The sequence below is a fragment of the Gambusia affinis genome, linkage group LG11 (assembly GCF_019740435.1).
Source record: "Gambusia affinis linkage group LG11, SWU_Gaff_1.0, whole genome shotgun sequence".
Classification (NCBI taxonomy): domain Eukaryota; kingdom Metazoa; phylum Chordata; class Actinopteri; order Cyprinodontiformes; family Poeciliidae; genus Gambusia; species Gambusia affinis.
The window spans coordinates 4,775,150-4,789,880 of record NC_057878.1 but is presented as its reverse complement, the minus strand read 5'-3'; the positions used below and the strand labels follow the sequence as shown (position 1 = coordinate 4,789,880).

Sequence of the window (14,731 nt, the reverse complement as noted above, 5' to 3'; positions counted from 1 at the left end):
AATGTTGTCACTGATTACCTTGCTGGGTTCCACCAATTAGAGGGTTTTCTTTGTAGTATTGCTTTGTTTGTTTTTCTTTAAAGTAACTTTGGAGTTATCTTGTTTTATAGGGTTTATTATTTCATTATGTTGATGAGTTTGTAAGTTAGATTAATAATGTTATTCTTGTTTCTGTTTAGATTTAGTTTTTTTTACCTGTTTAATTGTGGTTTGGTCCACTTATGTTGCCAATCGGCTTTAAAAACTTTAAAAACAGTGTTTTGGAAGCTCAGGGGAGAGCAGATGGTTGTCAGAGAGTTAAAAACCAAATAAAATTCATCAGAAAATCCTGGAACTGTTGCAGTTTGTTTCGTTCATCTTGAGGATCCTTGACCACACTATCTTACAGCGTTGTCGTTGGTTGTACAGGAGGCTCCACTAATGCTTTTCGAAGATGTACAGTGGTGTAAATTCATGCCCGTTTACATTTGCACATGAAAATGGCTGCAAGCATGAAGCGACCAGCATCAGCAGCTTATTTAAAGAGACAGAGGCCCTAAAACAACTCAGAACTGAATAGACTAAGATCTCATAATCCAACAATGTTTTTGTGCAAAAAAAATTTTAATGAACACGTTTTGCATAAACTTCTCCCAACCTGTCTGAGGCAGCATTACAGGGTCTCCTTTAGACATCTGCGACGGTTGGAAAGCTTTTCAAGGCTTCAGTTTTTATCTGGGCTAACGGTTGTTTTGTACCTTTGCAGGTCTCCCACTCATTTCAAAGTAAAAGCCCAGGTCAGAGTGTGTGAGGGAAGCACAAACCCAGAGAGGAGCTTCGTCATGGGATGGCCCACCTGTAACTTTGTGGCAACTTTCAGGTAAATATCTAGACTTGTACCCAAAACAGAGTAAGAGTAAGAAAAATGACTTCCTGAGACACCGAAGGCTGTATTCTTAAATGAGGGCGATGTGATTCAAATAGGAGCAGATTGATGTCGTTTGTCGTCGTCCAGAATTTCATTCAAGCGCTGTCCCCCGAGGTTACCCAGCTCGACGTGAAACGCTCTTGAGAGTCAACAGGCTTGTGTTTCTGAAAGGGTACACAATGTTCTGAGATGCAGAAGCACATCGCGGAGGGGGATCTACAAATCAAACGCGCGCCTATAAAATCACTTAAACCCTCGAGCGTTTGTGGCTGTTCCCGTTTTTCTTTTTGTTTTTTTTTTCCGAAGCGGTGTGCGCGTGACGGGTCCCGACATGTAGCACAAACAAACGCAGTCGCACATGCCATGCTGTGTTTATGCACCTGCCTGTCAGCACCACACACACACACACGCACACACATCACATTTTCTGTTAGCAGGAATCAAGCCTTCGCTTCAGGCAAAGTCTGCGGTTCAGGATTTGGAGAGACGCTAAAGCTTTAATTATTATTTTTTATTTCTTAAACATTTTTCTTTTCTTATCTTCAGCTCTGAAGAGATCAAGGACAAGTGGTTGTCACTCATCATTGGGTGAGTTGCTCCCTGGAACAAATGCAGATCACATGTTTTGTAATAGTTCCGATGTTTTTTGGTCCAGCGCTGCGTGGATAAAAAGTGAAACTCAGTGTAAAATGAATTATGTGACAGCCGTTGACGTTATTTCATAATGAGAGTCATTCTGAATGGAGAATAATTAATTGCTCTCCTCTTTTTTTCTCTCCATGTTCAGTCGGTTAAACGAAGGAAAAGAGAAGGACGATCCCAAAACCATTCCTCTGAAGATATTTGCCAAAGATATTGGAAATTGTGCATATGTACGCTTCCTTACAATTACTTCCCCTTTCTTTTCATTCCTACGTCACAGAGATGTTTTCGCTTGTTAATAGCATTGCCAGCGCTTTATTTTATGCAACACGCACGTAATCCCATGACGTTTCTCCAGGCCAAGACGCTCGCCGTCAACAACAATGACAGAACCGACGATGTGATTCGAATGGCTCTGCAGCAGTTTGGCATATCGGTGAGTAACAACGCAAACCAGGTTTATGTGATGCTAAAGAATCTCATGGTTTTTGGCGTAGTGACTGTGACGTACATGTGAACAGAGATTAGTCTGTCAGGCTGCTGTGGAGGATTTACAATCTCTGGAAGAATTCAGTAAAACTCGGGTTGCAAACACAGATCTCAGTTCTCATTCGACATTTTGATTTCTAGGCTTCTAGCACTGACCAGTCATTAGTTATTCACTTTAGCACCAGAGGCTTTGTCACACTGGGTGGATAGGAACACGGTTTCTGTAAAACTCTTTTTTTTTTTTAACGTTTATTTAACCAGATAAAAACCCTTTGAGGTCCAGGCTTTTTCACAAGGATCACCTGCACACCTCACAATGACAAAAATAAAGATAGACATAAAAAATATACGTAAAATGTGAAGAAATTGGCAATAAGGTGCAGTAGCTATGGCAATTTAAGATTTAAAACAGCTAAAGTACATGATATGTGTTTATTGAGCACGAGGCTTACCTTTTTAGACTCTTCAGCTTTACATGCCTTGCTGGTTGCAAATGTGACTCTTCTTACAGTAAACGACTCCACTGGAAAATAGATCAGGTTTTCAAGTTCCTAGATCTTGATGTGTTGCCTCTTTTTCAAACAAAAGTAAATTTCTTCTTCTTCTTCTCTGTTTAGGGTTGTGTGAAGGATCACCGATTGTGGGTCAGTTCCTGTAAAGATGATCCTCCATATCCTCTCATTGGTGAGCATTCTTGTGATCTAATATTTAGAATAAAGTTCAAGTGAACAAATAAACGATAGGAATGATTCCTAAGAAATTATCCACGGAGGTTTTTTTTAAATTTTATTTATTTACTATATATGGTATCACAAGTTTCAAGTTGAAAACATCAGGCAAGAGTAAAAGCTAAGAAAACCGCTCAGCGGGGCGTCGCTTCTGTATAAGTACCAACATCTGGGAGCGTTTCAGTCCAGATGATTTTCCTTTTTCTTCCTTTTACTCGCGGTGGTATTTCCCTCACATTCCTTCGCCATAATCTTTTTATTCTGTAGTTCACGTGGAATCCCTCCGTTTTTAAGACGTCGCCGTCGCCCTGTGCCGACTCGGCCCTAATTTCTGTCACGCTTTCTCTTTTGCTTCTCCTCCTCGCGCTGCACAAACCACAGCTTCCGCCTCTTAACCTTTGCGCTCTGACCTTTCCATTCAGGCCACGAGTTTCCCTTTAGCATCAAGATGAGCCACATTCGGGACGGAGGGAGCAGCCCTGGCGGGCACGGAGGAGGACTGGGGAGGGAACCCATGAGTCCGACCGACTGCCCCGAAGTTCTGCTGCTGGACCAGTGCCTTCCCCCAGACACCCAGTGCCAGTTCATCCTCAAACCCAACAAAGTGGTTCTTGAGCCTCCACAGATTATAGGTGAGTTGTGGGTTTTTAAAATCAACATTTCATCAAATCACATCCAATCTGGAACAAACTTCCAGAAAATTGCAAAACGGCCAAAACACAGAGGTCATTTAAATCAACTAAACCCGTTTACTGTTGCCTTTGAACCGTAATTAATGGAACATTGTCCAACAAACACATGATGCCTAGTGATGTTTTTGATGATGGCACTCGATAAGATGTAATGTTTGTTCTCAAATTGGTGACGTTTTTATGATTGAAAGCACTTTGAACAGCCCTGTTGATGAAATGTGCTTGATTGCCATCATTCTGATCAGAAACGTTGCAAAAATGTAAATATTTTGGTAAAAAAGGAACAAAATTCCTCGTACAAAAAACTAATTGTGAATTCTGATATTGGCCTTTTGGGCAGTTGGCCAGGGGGGCATTAGAAAAGGGACGCATGAGCGCCAGATATAACAGATAACTACTCTTAGTTGTGCTTTTGATTTAGTTTTCTGTTGCTTTCATGCATGTACAGTTGGCGCCACTTGTTTTGCTGCTAAGGGTCACAAAAATCAGGTGATAACCTTCACTTTGGTTGGAACTGGCAGAGGGAGACTTTCACTGCTTATGACAAAACCCTTCTACTTTATTTATACACCTTTCACCTGACAGAGAGTCATGAAGTTGGAGCGATGGACTCCAAGGGGTCAAACTGTAGCTTTATGCTTCTAGTCTCTAGAGCAGGGCTGGGAACTCCTGGTCCTGGAGGGTCCGGTTCTCCTGCAACTTTTAGATGAGTCTCTACTTCAACACACCTGAGTCAAATAATGAGGTCATTAGCAGGACTCTGGAGAACCTGACTGCACTGAGGAGGAGATTCAGTTGTTGGATTCAGGTGTGTTGGACCAGGAAGACTAAGAGTTGCAGGACACCGACCCTCCAGGACCAGGACAGCCCACTCCCTGCTCTAGAGGGCCACATAAATTGACCTTTTAAGATAACAGTTTTGTGCTAAACATGACTTTTTTCTTTGTACCGGGCCAAATTACATCAATCTGAAAAGTTGTTGAAAAAAGTAGCTACATTTTAAGATGTGCTAATTGGACGTAGAGAAATTTGAACAGTTTATAGAGCTGGTGGGTTTTTTCCCCTTTGAGGACATTGATGGCGCGAAACGAAAAACGAGTTTGACACGCCTGACCAGATTCTGCCCGTCGGTCCGATTCTCTGTGAACCTGCATGAATAAATAGGAGAGTAGAGACGCGTTAATGCAGAACAGAAAGTACTTCCCTACATAAGCGGCCTCACGTTTGCACTCGGTTGGCGTCATTCGGACGAAGCAACAGGTGCACGAGAAGAAAAGAAGAACGGTGGGAAGAGATCGAAACGACAAAGGTTTACAGCAGGGCTTGGGACGGACGCCGAGGCAAAATACAAAAAAAAAAACCTGTCAAGCTGGACAGAGGCACAGAAAGCCCAGAAGGCACAGAGACGAGTGTGAGAATAGGAAGACGGAAAGCGAAAAGAGATGACACAGCTATTGAGTAAGACCGAAGGCCGGCAGAGGTGAAGGAAAAAAAAACAAGCGATCTCGGATGATGGCGAGAGAGAGGAATTTGGCTAGAGGGGGGAGGAAAAGAAAACGGGGGACTTCGAATGCGAGCAGGATGGAGAAATGTAAGGGGGGAGGAAGAAAAACACGACGGCTGCGGCGGACGGGGCCGAGGACAAACTGCGGATACCAAAACCGGAATGAAAAAACAAAAAAGAAGAAGTGGGATGACATGGGATTTAAAGGAAAACAAGTTGTGGAGCAAAAAACTGTGTTTTCCAGTCGAGGAGGCTCCAGTTTACCCACCGCAAGCATCTCCTCGGATTCTTTAGCTTCAACCATAACAGCGTGTTACGCAATTCCTCCATACCAGCCTCGCAGCCGTGGAGGGGTAATTGCTCACACCCTCACTGAAAGCTCCCAAGTGTTTTGCGTCGACCCAGTGGCTGCAAGGCAAAATCCCCTTTTCAGGTTGTAGAAAAGAAACCAAACATCTTTCTCCTCGTCCTTCCTCATGGTGGATCAATATGTAGACATGGAAAAAAAAATGTACTCGACTTGGAGGATTTTCTGAAAACCTTGTAAAAGTTGCAGAGGTACGAATACTTTGAAAAGCACCGCAAGTAATGGCGAGAGGTGGCGTAAAAGAATTGTACTCAAGTGCTTTAGTGTTCTTGAAAGTAAAAAGTATCCATCCAAGAAATCACTCAAAAGTAAAAAAAAACAAACAAGGTGACTCAAGTACTGATTTACTTATCAAACAATTAATATTTAAAAATTACATCAGCAGACAGACCAAAGTGTAAAGTTATGTGGAAGTTTTGCCGTTTTAAAAACCACATTGAAAATAATTCATGTAAACAACAAAAACTTCAAAATCTGTTTCCTTCAGTATGAAACCTTTGGGTGACACTTTATTCGACGGAGTGTGCATAAGACTGACACGGCATTATAATAAACATGACGCCTGTTAGGAACTCGAAGGAGTCTTTATGAAGCTTTGACTGTTGTCATGAAGTGTCAAGCGGTAAATAATGACACTTTTAATGGATTTCAATGCGAGTTTTGATAGAACATTTTATTAAAAGGGTCTTTGTCTACCGAATGACACTTCATGTCAACAGCTGTAAACATTCATGAAGACTCCTTCATGTTCATGACAGTTGTTTTGTCATGAACACCTTCAAATAAAGTGTTACCAACTTCTGAAATTTTAGCAAAAGCTTCAGGTGTGTCTGGCGACTCTTTGGTTAAAACATGTTTGATCTTCATTTAGTGAAGTTACTCACAGTGGGTAGAGTACCCAGAATATTTACCCAAGAGTAACAACACTTCTTAATAAAGTTACTGGAGTAAAAGTAAAAAGTACAATCTAGTAAAACTATTCCTAAACGTTCTCCCTTCCCATAAAAATAGTGAGTCAAGTAAATGCAACTAGCTATGACAGAAGTGGTTCAGTCACACCCTTCCTTCCTTGAAGTTTTTGCTTTCTGCGTTTATCCAAAAGATCACTTTGGGCGTGCTGTGGTGGTGTAGTGGATAGCACCACCCACATTTGGAGGCCTTGAGTCCGTCACGGGTTCGATTCCCAGACCCGGCGACATTTGCCGCATGTCTTCCCCCTTTCCTGTCAGCCTACTGTCATATAATTGACACTAGAGCCCACAAAAGAGAAGAAAAAAATCACTTCAATACAAAATGTTCTGCTAAAGCATTGCAACGTCTCGGAGATGCTCACCTAATCCAGACCTGTCAGCGTCGTCTGACTCTCCAGACCACCACGGCCCTCATCATTCACACATGATTATTAAGCCATTAAACCGTCTACGTGCTTCATCCTTTGGAGCTGAATATGAATCATCAGGTTTGGTTTATCTTGCGAGGTTCTTTATGGGGGGGGGATTATTTTGACACAACTCCGTTTTCGCTTGCGCAATGGGATTGAGAAGTGTGGTCGCCACGTCACTCCCTCTCTAAACACCGATAAAAGAAAACGTTTCCAATATGCCATCTCTGTCACCCAAACATGCTTTATAATTTCTCTTTAAAACATTCCAGATGATTTGCTCCAAATGTGGTTTCTGGGGTTAAAGAAGCTTCTTGGCTGAGGTCGGAGAGAAGACTTAGAACAAAATCCTCTAAATGGAGCCTGCTGTGCTTCTCAATGGAATCAGATGAAATATAATGGAAACTGTCATCATTACTTTGTTTGTGTGTTAGGTTTTGATGACCTCAGATACATCTCTACCGTTCTACTGTTGAAGCGGAGGTAGTTTGTTGTATGCAGAGACCCTGCATGTGAAGCAGAACCATACACGGATACGTGGCGATGTAACAACTGGGGATGCATCGATCCACGTTTTGGAGTCGATGTCCAGTTTCTGATTTTTCAGAAGCTTTGATGCGCTGATTTTAACCACTGTAAGAACTTCCCTTATTGACCTCAGGATATATTTCAGTGTTTTCTGGTATAAATGAAAATATACATTTGTTCACTGTGGTACATTTATGGTCGACTCGGACAACGCAATTTCACCAAAACAGCCAAAGGTTGTTTCAATCAGCAGCACTAGTGAAGTGTCAAAGTGTGGTCACTATTTTCTTTATTCATTGGTAAATTTTGGCCAACAAGATGGAAAACAATTGGTGAACCCCTAAAATTAGTAAACTGTCAGCTTTTTGCATTTTCCTTGACATTGAAAATGGCCGAGTCTTCCTGCCTTTGCAATCTCCTCAAAAGTGTTGTCAGGTGGACGAAGTTAAGCACTAAAAGGACAGGATTCTTATTTATGTTTTTTTTGCTATTCCTCTGTATATTGTTGAATAAAAATGTACTTGATGTACATAAAACACTTTCACAATGTTCCCAGAAAACAGAACGACACACTGTGTAGAAGAAACACATTTTGTCCACTTGGAAAACTCAGAATGAACTTTTGTTGCGTTTGTGACCTCAGTACATTGGACCAGTGCAGAAATGTTGTTGACAAAGTGCAGGAATGCGAGCAGAAGTAGCACATCAGGTTCAGCAATTAACCTGAATTGCTCGGTGCATTTTTGCCTGCGGTGTGTGTGTGTGTGTGCGTGCGTGTGTGTGTGTGTGTGTGTGTGTGTGTGCGTGTCCAAGGGTTTCAAACCGTTCCTTGATGCTATGATTATAATTTTTTTTTCCAGCAAAATCCCTTCACTTACTTTTTTCCCTCATTCCATTTTTTTTTGAGCTCCATTGAGAACAACTTTCTACCTCAACAAAATTGAAGCTAGTCCGCTAACCAAAGTAGCAACCACATGTAACTGAGGGGTTGCCCTCTGTTACATGTTTGTCAAATCTCGTATTTTCTGTGACATTTAGGCTGTCAGGCTTCTCGTATACGAGTCTATGAGCTTCAGTGTAATGGACACTGTTTCAACTTAAAGAAGAAGGCTAGAATTAGAACGAGCTTCTTTGTTTTAGGGTATTAAAGTCGCTGTGTTCTTGAGGCTTTGGCCCACCGTGTGGACAAACAGTCTGTCTCTCTGTCGCCTCCTCATTGAGTTGTAATAATTTCGCAGCAAGGTCAGCGGCTCTTATTGATGAGAAGTACCAGAGCGGGCCAGTAGCTGTGTTGCTGTTGAACTTTTGCTGCAGAGTGCGTTCAGGCACGGCGCCATGGCCGACTGTTAAATCGTGAGCGGTATGCGGCGTGTTTTGCGTGGGGCCTGTTTTGGCCGCGAGGCCCTCCGCCCGCTTAAAGAACCTTTTGTTTTTGTTCAAGTCCCCACCCTGGGACACGAATCCCAACTGCCTAGTGAAACAAATGGCGTCATTTCAAGGCCGTAGGCAGGTCGGATTCGCAGCAGTTGTGTGCGAGTGCAGTTGCTTGTTAAAAGATTTACTGCGAGGTTGCGTGTTTTTTGCCAGGTCACTTGCTATTAGCAGCACATTATGTGATACTGGTTGATATGAAATCCCTTTATGTGTGGCGATAGAAATAATTAGGGGTTTGTGTAAGTAAATCACACAAAGAAAAGGGTGAAGTCGAGTTTTAGCTCAACCTATCCCAACGTGCAGGAAGCACTCTTGCCTTGCAGCAGGAAGGTCATTGGTTTGAATCCTGACCTGGGGTCTTTCTGCATGTGTCGGTTCTCGGTTGCATTTTCCACGTTTTATCAACAGATTACAGAAGCGTTCGAATCCTTTTCACACGTTTTATTTTATTTTACGTTGCAACTGCAAACTCGTGCCAGCGCACCCACGAAAGGCAGAGGTTAACTCTGAACTGCAAGGAAAATGAAACGTGATTTTCAAGTTTTAGTTCAAATAAGAAATGCTCTGTAGAGAGCATTTATGTTCAGTCGCCTTTACTCTGAGACCCCCAAATGAAATCTGGTGCAACCAGATACTAGAAGTGATCTGGTAAACCAGAACCTCGGGTCATCTCAGACCAAAACTTAATTTTCTGACTCATATCTAAACCAGGCCGACCATTTACTGGTCGCTTAATTGTCCCAGAAATTATTGCGAAAAAACACTAATATTGTTGTTTTTGAGACCATTTTTTAGCGATATATTGATAATTCAAGTTTGCCCTCTTAGGACTAATAAACACGACAACCAAAAACTATGAACTAAAACAGAAGCAGAAAACTCACACAACCGAATCCATAAATGACATGGATTACGACGTTTTTGTCAGCAAAATTACCCTTCAAAAAATATGAATGATCAGAATGGAAATTATTGAGCTGATTTTCATTTATTAATGGACTATATTGTGACAGGCTTACTCTAAAGTCGAACTTGATTTGCCTTCCAACAGAACAGCAACCACAAAGATGACGCCGTAGCTACTTTGCATTCAGTACATCCCTTCAGACCTGCAATTATTACGTTTTAAATATAGATGCTTATATTAATTTTTTAAACAAGCCCATAAATTCTAACAGGCGGTTCAGAGGGAACAGAGGACATGCAGACGCATGGCAGACCTGTGTTTGCAGAGCGCAGGCACGGACTGCGACCTCACCGCTCGGCACGCAGCAGAGGACACACAGTGACAAATATGAAGAGACGTCCACGGGGCCCCCGTGCATGTGTGTCGGAGAACAGCCGCGCACGGAAAAACAAAACCACATCCTACTGGCGCACACAAGCCTTAAAATAAACGCTGTCCTCAACCACCGGCACACGTCTTCCTTCGTTTTCCTCAGCGACTCCTTCTGTGGGTCTGTCTTGTTCTGCTTTCCTGGAGCTGCACTAAAAGGATCCGTCCTGCCTGCACACGCCTCACCTCAACCTGCTCAAATGTAGCTGCAGGAAGACCCCAAGAAGTAAACGATGAATCAATGAATCCCATCGTAAATCAAAACGAGCTCAGGAAGTTCCACTGATTCATTGTTTTTCTCAGTCTCTCTGTTTCTACCAAAAACTGGATGACAGAAGTTTTCAGTCTGATGCTTTGGTCTCAACTGGCCCATTTTTTCTTTTGTTTAGAGACTTAATAAGTCATTTTATTTGTTATTCCTGTTTTGTTTATTTTATACATTTAAAATAACGTCCAGTTCCAGTGTCACATGTTCATCTGAATTTAATTGTTCCTGTATTATTACACCATTGCCTTTGAAAATGGTCTCAAAATGACAATGTTATCGTTTATCGCAATAACTTCTGGGACAATTTATCGTCCAGCAAAATTTGTTATTGTTACAGGCTTAGCTAAAGCTGCTTTGAATTAAAATACGGGTTAATGTTGTTTAAGACACGTTATTTGAAGCCAATACCTCCATGTTCTTTACTCGTTTTGTCCTCTTTAGAGCCCGGCCACCAGAAGACCTTCAAGAGGAAGCGATCCCTGATCAACTGGCCTTTCTGGAGGGGCTCCAGCACCCAGCTGGACGCCCTGCCTCTTTCCCCATCGCTGCTGTCTCCTAACCCGGGACGGCTGTTTGGGCAGCCTCTGAACTCGGTGTGCTCTTCAGATCACAGCTTGCCCAAGCCCGTCATGGTGAGATGACTATAGGTTACTCAGATTGAAGATTTTTGGTTAAAAAGTAACCAAAGGAGTGAAAATAATTTTTTTTCTCTCCTTCTGTTCTTTAGGAAATGTTAGTGTTCCTCTACCAGGAAGGGCCGTACACCAAGGGTGTGTTCAGGCGGTCGGCTGGCGCTAAAGCCTGCAGGGAGCTTCGGGACAGGCTGGACAGCGGGACGGAGGAGCCGGAGATCACACACCAGTCTGTGTTCGTCATCGCCGCCGTCCTCAAGGTAACGCCACCTCACGACCCGCATCCAGCTCTCTCACCCGTCCGCTACCAGACAACAGAGGGCAAGTCCGACTGAAGCGCGTCCAAACACCCGAGTCCAGACGGGGTGATGTGTGTCGGCGCAGGCGGCCAGGCGGGGAGCCAGACTCGCTCACAAGGCGCCGCCTTGTTCAGCTTCCAGGCCACACAGGAGCAGCTCAGGTGTTTAACTCACTTCCCCTCAGCCTGGGGAGGAGGTGGAAGAAAAACAAGCAAATTTAAAACAGAATCCATGAGATATTGTCTCGGTTTTTCTACATTTACCTTAAACTATTTGCAGCGTCTTAAAAATATGTCCGTCCCCTTTGAAATTTTTCCCCATCAGATGCTCAAAAGAACAACTTGGGTTGTTATTTTATGAAATACAAATCTACACGTTTGCATATGATTTTCTGCAATGGACAACCTTGTATTTAGCTACTTTCATTTTTCTTTTTTCTTTTATTTTAAAAAAAGGCATCCCCACAACATGATGGTGTCTCCACTGTGTCTCACAATGAAGATTTGTTGAGAAATATCTTCTTTTCTTTTCTTTTTTAAAGCAAATCAGTGTGTTGTCTTTCTGTCTGACCAGTTAAGAACTTATTTTGCGTTTGTCCCAATACAATAGAAAGTAGTTTGTGATTGCACAGCAACAAAACGTTGTGCAAACACAAGCGATTGCAAAATTATTTCTCAGTCTTAGAGTTGTGAAGCTGTTCAAATGCTTCTATGAAAAGTTTTTTTTTTGTTTGTTTGTTTTTTTTAGCCGTATGTTAAAGAAAAGACAACAAACCTCAAGGGTTGCAAATAAAAAGTAAAACATCGGCAACCTGCTGTTGTTATTGTCGAATGTCTTTAAGATCGACTAAACCTAAAAGACACAAAAAGAAGTGGTCATTACGTTCTGTGCTTCCAGGACTTCCTGCGAAGCATCCCGGGCAGCATACTGTGTGTGGATCTGTACGACCAGTGGATGGACGCGATGGACGCGATGGACGGGGACGGAGGAGAGGAGCGGCTGCCGCGTGTTCACAGGTAGGAGCTGGAAGTCCTGGACCGGTTCATACTTGTGCTCCAGAATCCTTCCTGTCTGCTAAGAATGTTCCCGCTCAGCTGTGTCACCGGGGGGTCGTGTTTGTTTGCGATGCAGATTAAAGGGCGCGACGTCCAGCGCCGCTTTTATTCCAGGAGCAGCAAACTGAATTCCTTCCGCCGAAGGAAAAATAGATAACACGCAACATCTGCAGCCGAGCTGCTGATCTAGAGCCTCTTCTGTACATATAACTACATATTTATAAAAAAAAAGAAACACGGGACTGAGCACGAATCAGTCTCCTGCGTCAGACTGCGTGTTTCTGTCGTTAAATATTCCGTCTGTCCATCATCCTGTTGCAGGCTGCTGCAGCTGCTGCCCAGTGAGAATCGGCTCCTGCTGCGACACGTGGTCGCTGTGCTGCACCACATCCAAGGCAGCGCCCACGACAACCAGATGAACGCCTTCAACCTGTCGGTCTGCATCGCTCCCAGCATGCTTTGGCCTCCGACCCCGAGCACTCCAGAGATGGAGGGAGAGGCCACGAAAAAGGTGCGAAACCCGGGAGCTCCCCCCCCCCCAGTGTTTCAGTTCATGAGGTCGGTTATTAGATGAGATTTGGTGGAAATATTTAACAAAATGAGATGGAAGGGGGGGGCTATTTGGGAATATGTATTTGTTTGAGATGGCAGTGAATTTTAGCGTTTGGACTAAAAATCAAGATGGCATTTATTCTAATTAAATGTATAATTAAGTCAATTTTAAATGCCTTTGCAGGCAAACATTGTTGTTGAATTTAACTGTTGGCTCAAGATTTCAGATTCCAAATTGTAAAATCCAAGAGATTAACCAAATTTTAAATTCCTTCTTTTTTCCTTCTTACTCTGAATGTTTTTTATTTTTTTTATTTTTAACCAACAGAAAACAATACGATGGAAATAAATTGAGCAACGTTGGAAGTTTTCTGCAATAAAACAGGCTTCCTCGTTTCTGCATTTCATAGTAACCTGAGTCTGCAGCTGCCTCTCATTGAGCCACAGCCTTATCAGCCTGACTTCCAGGAATACAGCAGGCGTATTTCACAAAACTCTGGATGGTCGGATCTGTTTTAGTGTGTGAGTAACGCAGCGAGAGAGTGTGTGTTGACATGCTAACGCATGAGTAAAGTGTTTGAGGATGACTGCGTGCGCTGCTCTGAAATGGACGTGAGCGTTGCAGGAAGACGTGCGTGGAGAGAGTCTCGTTCACAAGCCTTCGTATGGAAACGGACCTGAAATGAAATCGTCACATTCTTGTGTTCAGATGAGAATAAAACCTCTGAGGTTACAGCAAGATGCTGCAGAAAAACTGGAGCAGTTCCAGGTCCATACCTGACAAGTCTTTATTATTATTATTTTTACTAAACCTCTTGTAGTTAGTATTTTCAATTATTTTTATATGACAGACATTCTGGTGGTTTAGCAAATCAGTTAAAATGCAGCAAAAAATAAAACAAATGTCAGATTTCTACCCCAACTTCCACTTCCGTTTTGATTTGTGGTCGGTTTTAAAATGTTATCACTGAGCACATCATGCGATCTCTGTGGGTGGCTGATTTGCTTATCGTTTCAAAAATGTGTGTGTGTGTGTGTGTGTGTGTTCCTTAGAGTGACTGAAGTTCATTGAGAAAACATGCAAAGAATTTCCTACACAATCCCAAAGCCAAATATGTGTGTAGAAATGTCACTGCAAACCCCCCTCCCTCTTTTTTTTGCCCTCCTTTCTTTCTTTCTTTCTTTCTTTCTTTCTTCACACACGCACACACTTGTCAGCACAAAAATCCTCAACACCCTCAAATACCAGAAGATCAGTTTCACAAATACTCCCCTGGTCACATTTTCCCTGCCACCACAGTGGATGTGTGTGTGTGTGTGTGTGTGTGTGTGTGTGTGTGTGTGTGTGTGTGTGTGTGTGCGCGTGTGCGTGGGTGTGTGTGTGTCGGTTCCAATATTCAGCCTTTTCTTCCAACTAGTCAGATTTGGACGCTTCCCTCCGGCTGCTAACCTTGTCGTCAGACACGTGGACCCTGAGATTTAGCAGATTTTGTTTTGCCCGAGTGTCTGGTTCTCCTTCACAGCAGCATATAATTTAAATGCTTTTGGCTGAACATAGTTGTGTAGGAGCTTCTGAGGTAATTGCAGCTTTAGTTTGAGCTCACTTTGTTGTTTTTTTCTTGACTGTGGTTAAAAATATATAAAAATGCTGGCCAGTCCTGTTTTTTTTTTGTTTTGTTTTCTTTTTTAACTGCGCTGACTTCTCTCTGTCGCTGAAACAGGAAGTTATCCCACAGCTCTGGCTGCGTAAGTGAATTTCAGATACCAAGCGTGTTGCACTAATCTACAGTGCCTGGCATCTATGACTTTTTCCAGTTTTGAACACAATCCTCTATACATTTCATTGTATTTTTTGTGTGTGATATAGACATTAAATCGATTTATTTTGATTTTGCAGATCAAAATCAAACAATGAAG

At 42.7% G+C, this 14,731-nt stretch overlaps 1 protein-coding gene across 3 annotated transcripts in view; it reads left to right on the top strand.

The window, feature by feature from the left end:
• Window positions 1-14,731, top strand: part of arhgap20 (Rho GTPase activating protein 20) — a 76,318-nt gene that overhangs the window by 54,699 nt on the left and 6,888 nt on the right. For all 3 annotated transcript variants that reach the window (XM_044131818.1, XM_044131820.1, XM_044131819.1), the window contains 10 exons: window positions 746-859; window positions 1,454-1,495; window positions 1,695-1,779; window positions 1,908-1,985; window positions 2,656-2,722; window positions 3,189-3,398; window positions 10,718-10,908; window positions 11,004-11,168; window positions 12,105-12,223; window positions 12,584-12,773. In XM_044131818.1, coding sequence (XP_043987753.1) covers window positions 746-859; window positions 1,454-1,495; window positions 1,695-1,779; window positions 1,908-1,985; window positions 2,656-2,722; window positions 3,189-3,398; window positions 10,718-10,908; window positions 11,004-11,168; window positions 12,105-12,223; window positions 12,584-12,773 — 1,261 coding nt within the window. The remainder of the gene's footprint in view (window positions 1-745; window positions 860-1,453; window positions 1,496-1,694; window positions 1,780-1,907; window positions 1,986-2,655; window positions 2,723-3,188; window positions 3,399-10,717; window positions 10,909-11,003; window positions 11,169-12,104; window positions 12,224-12,583; window positions 12,774-14,731) is intronic.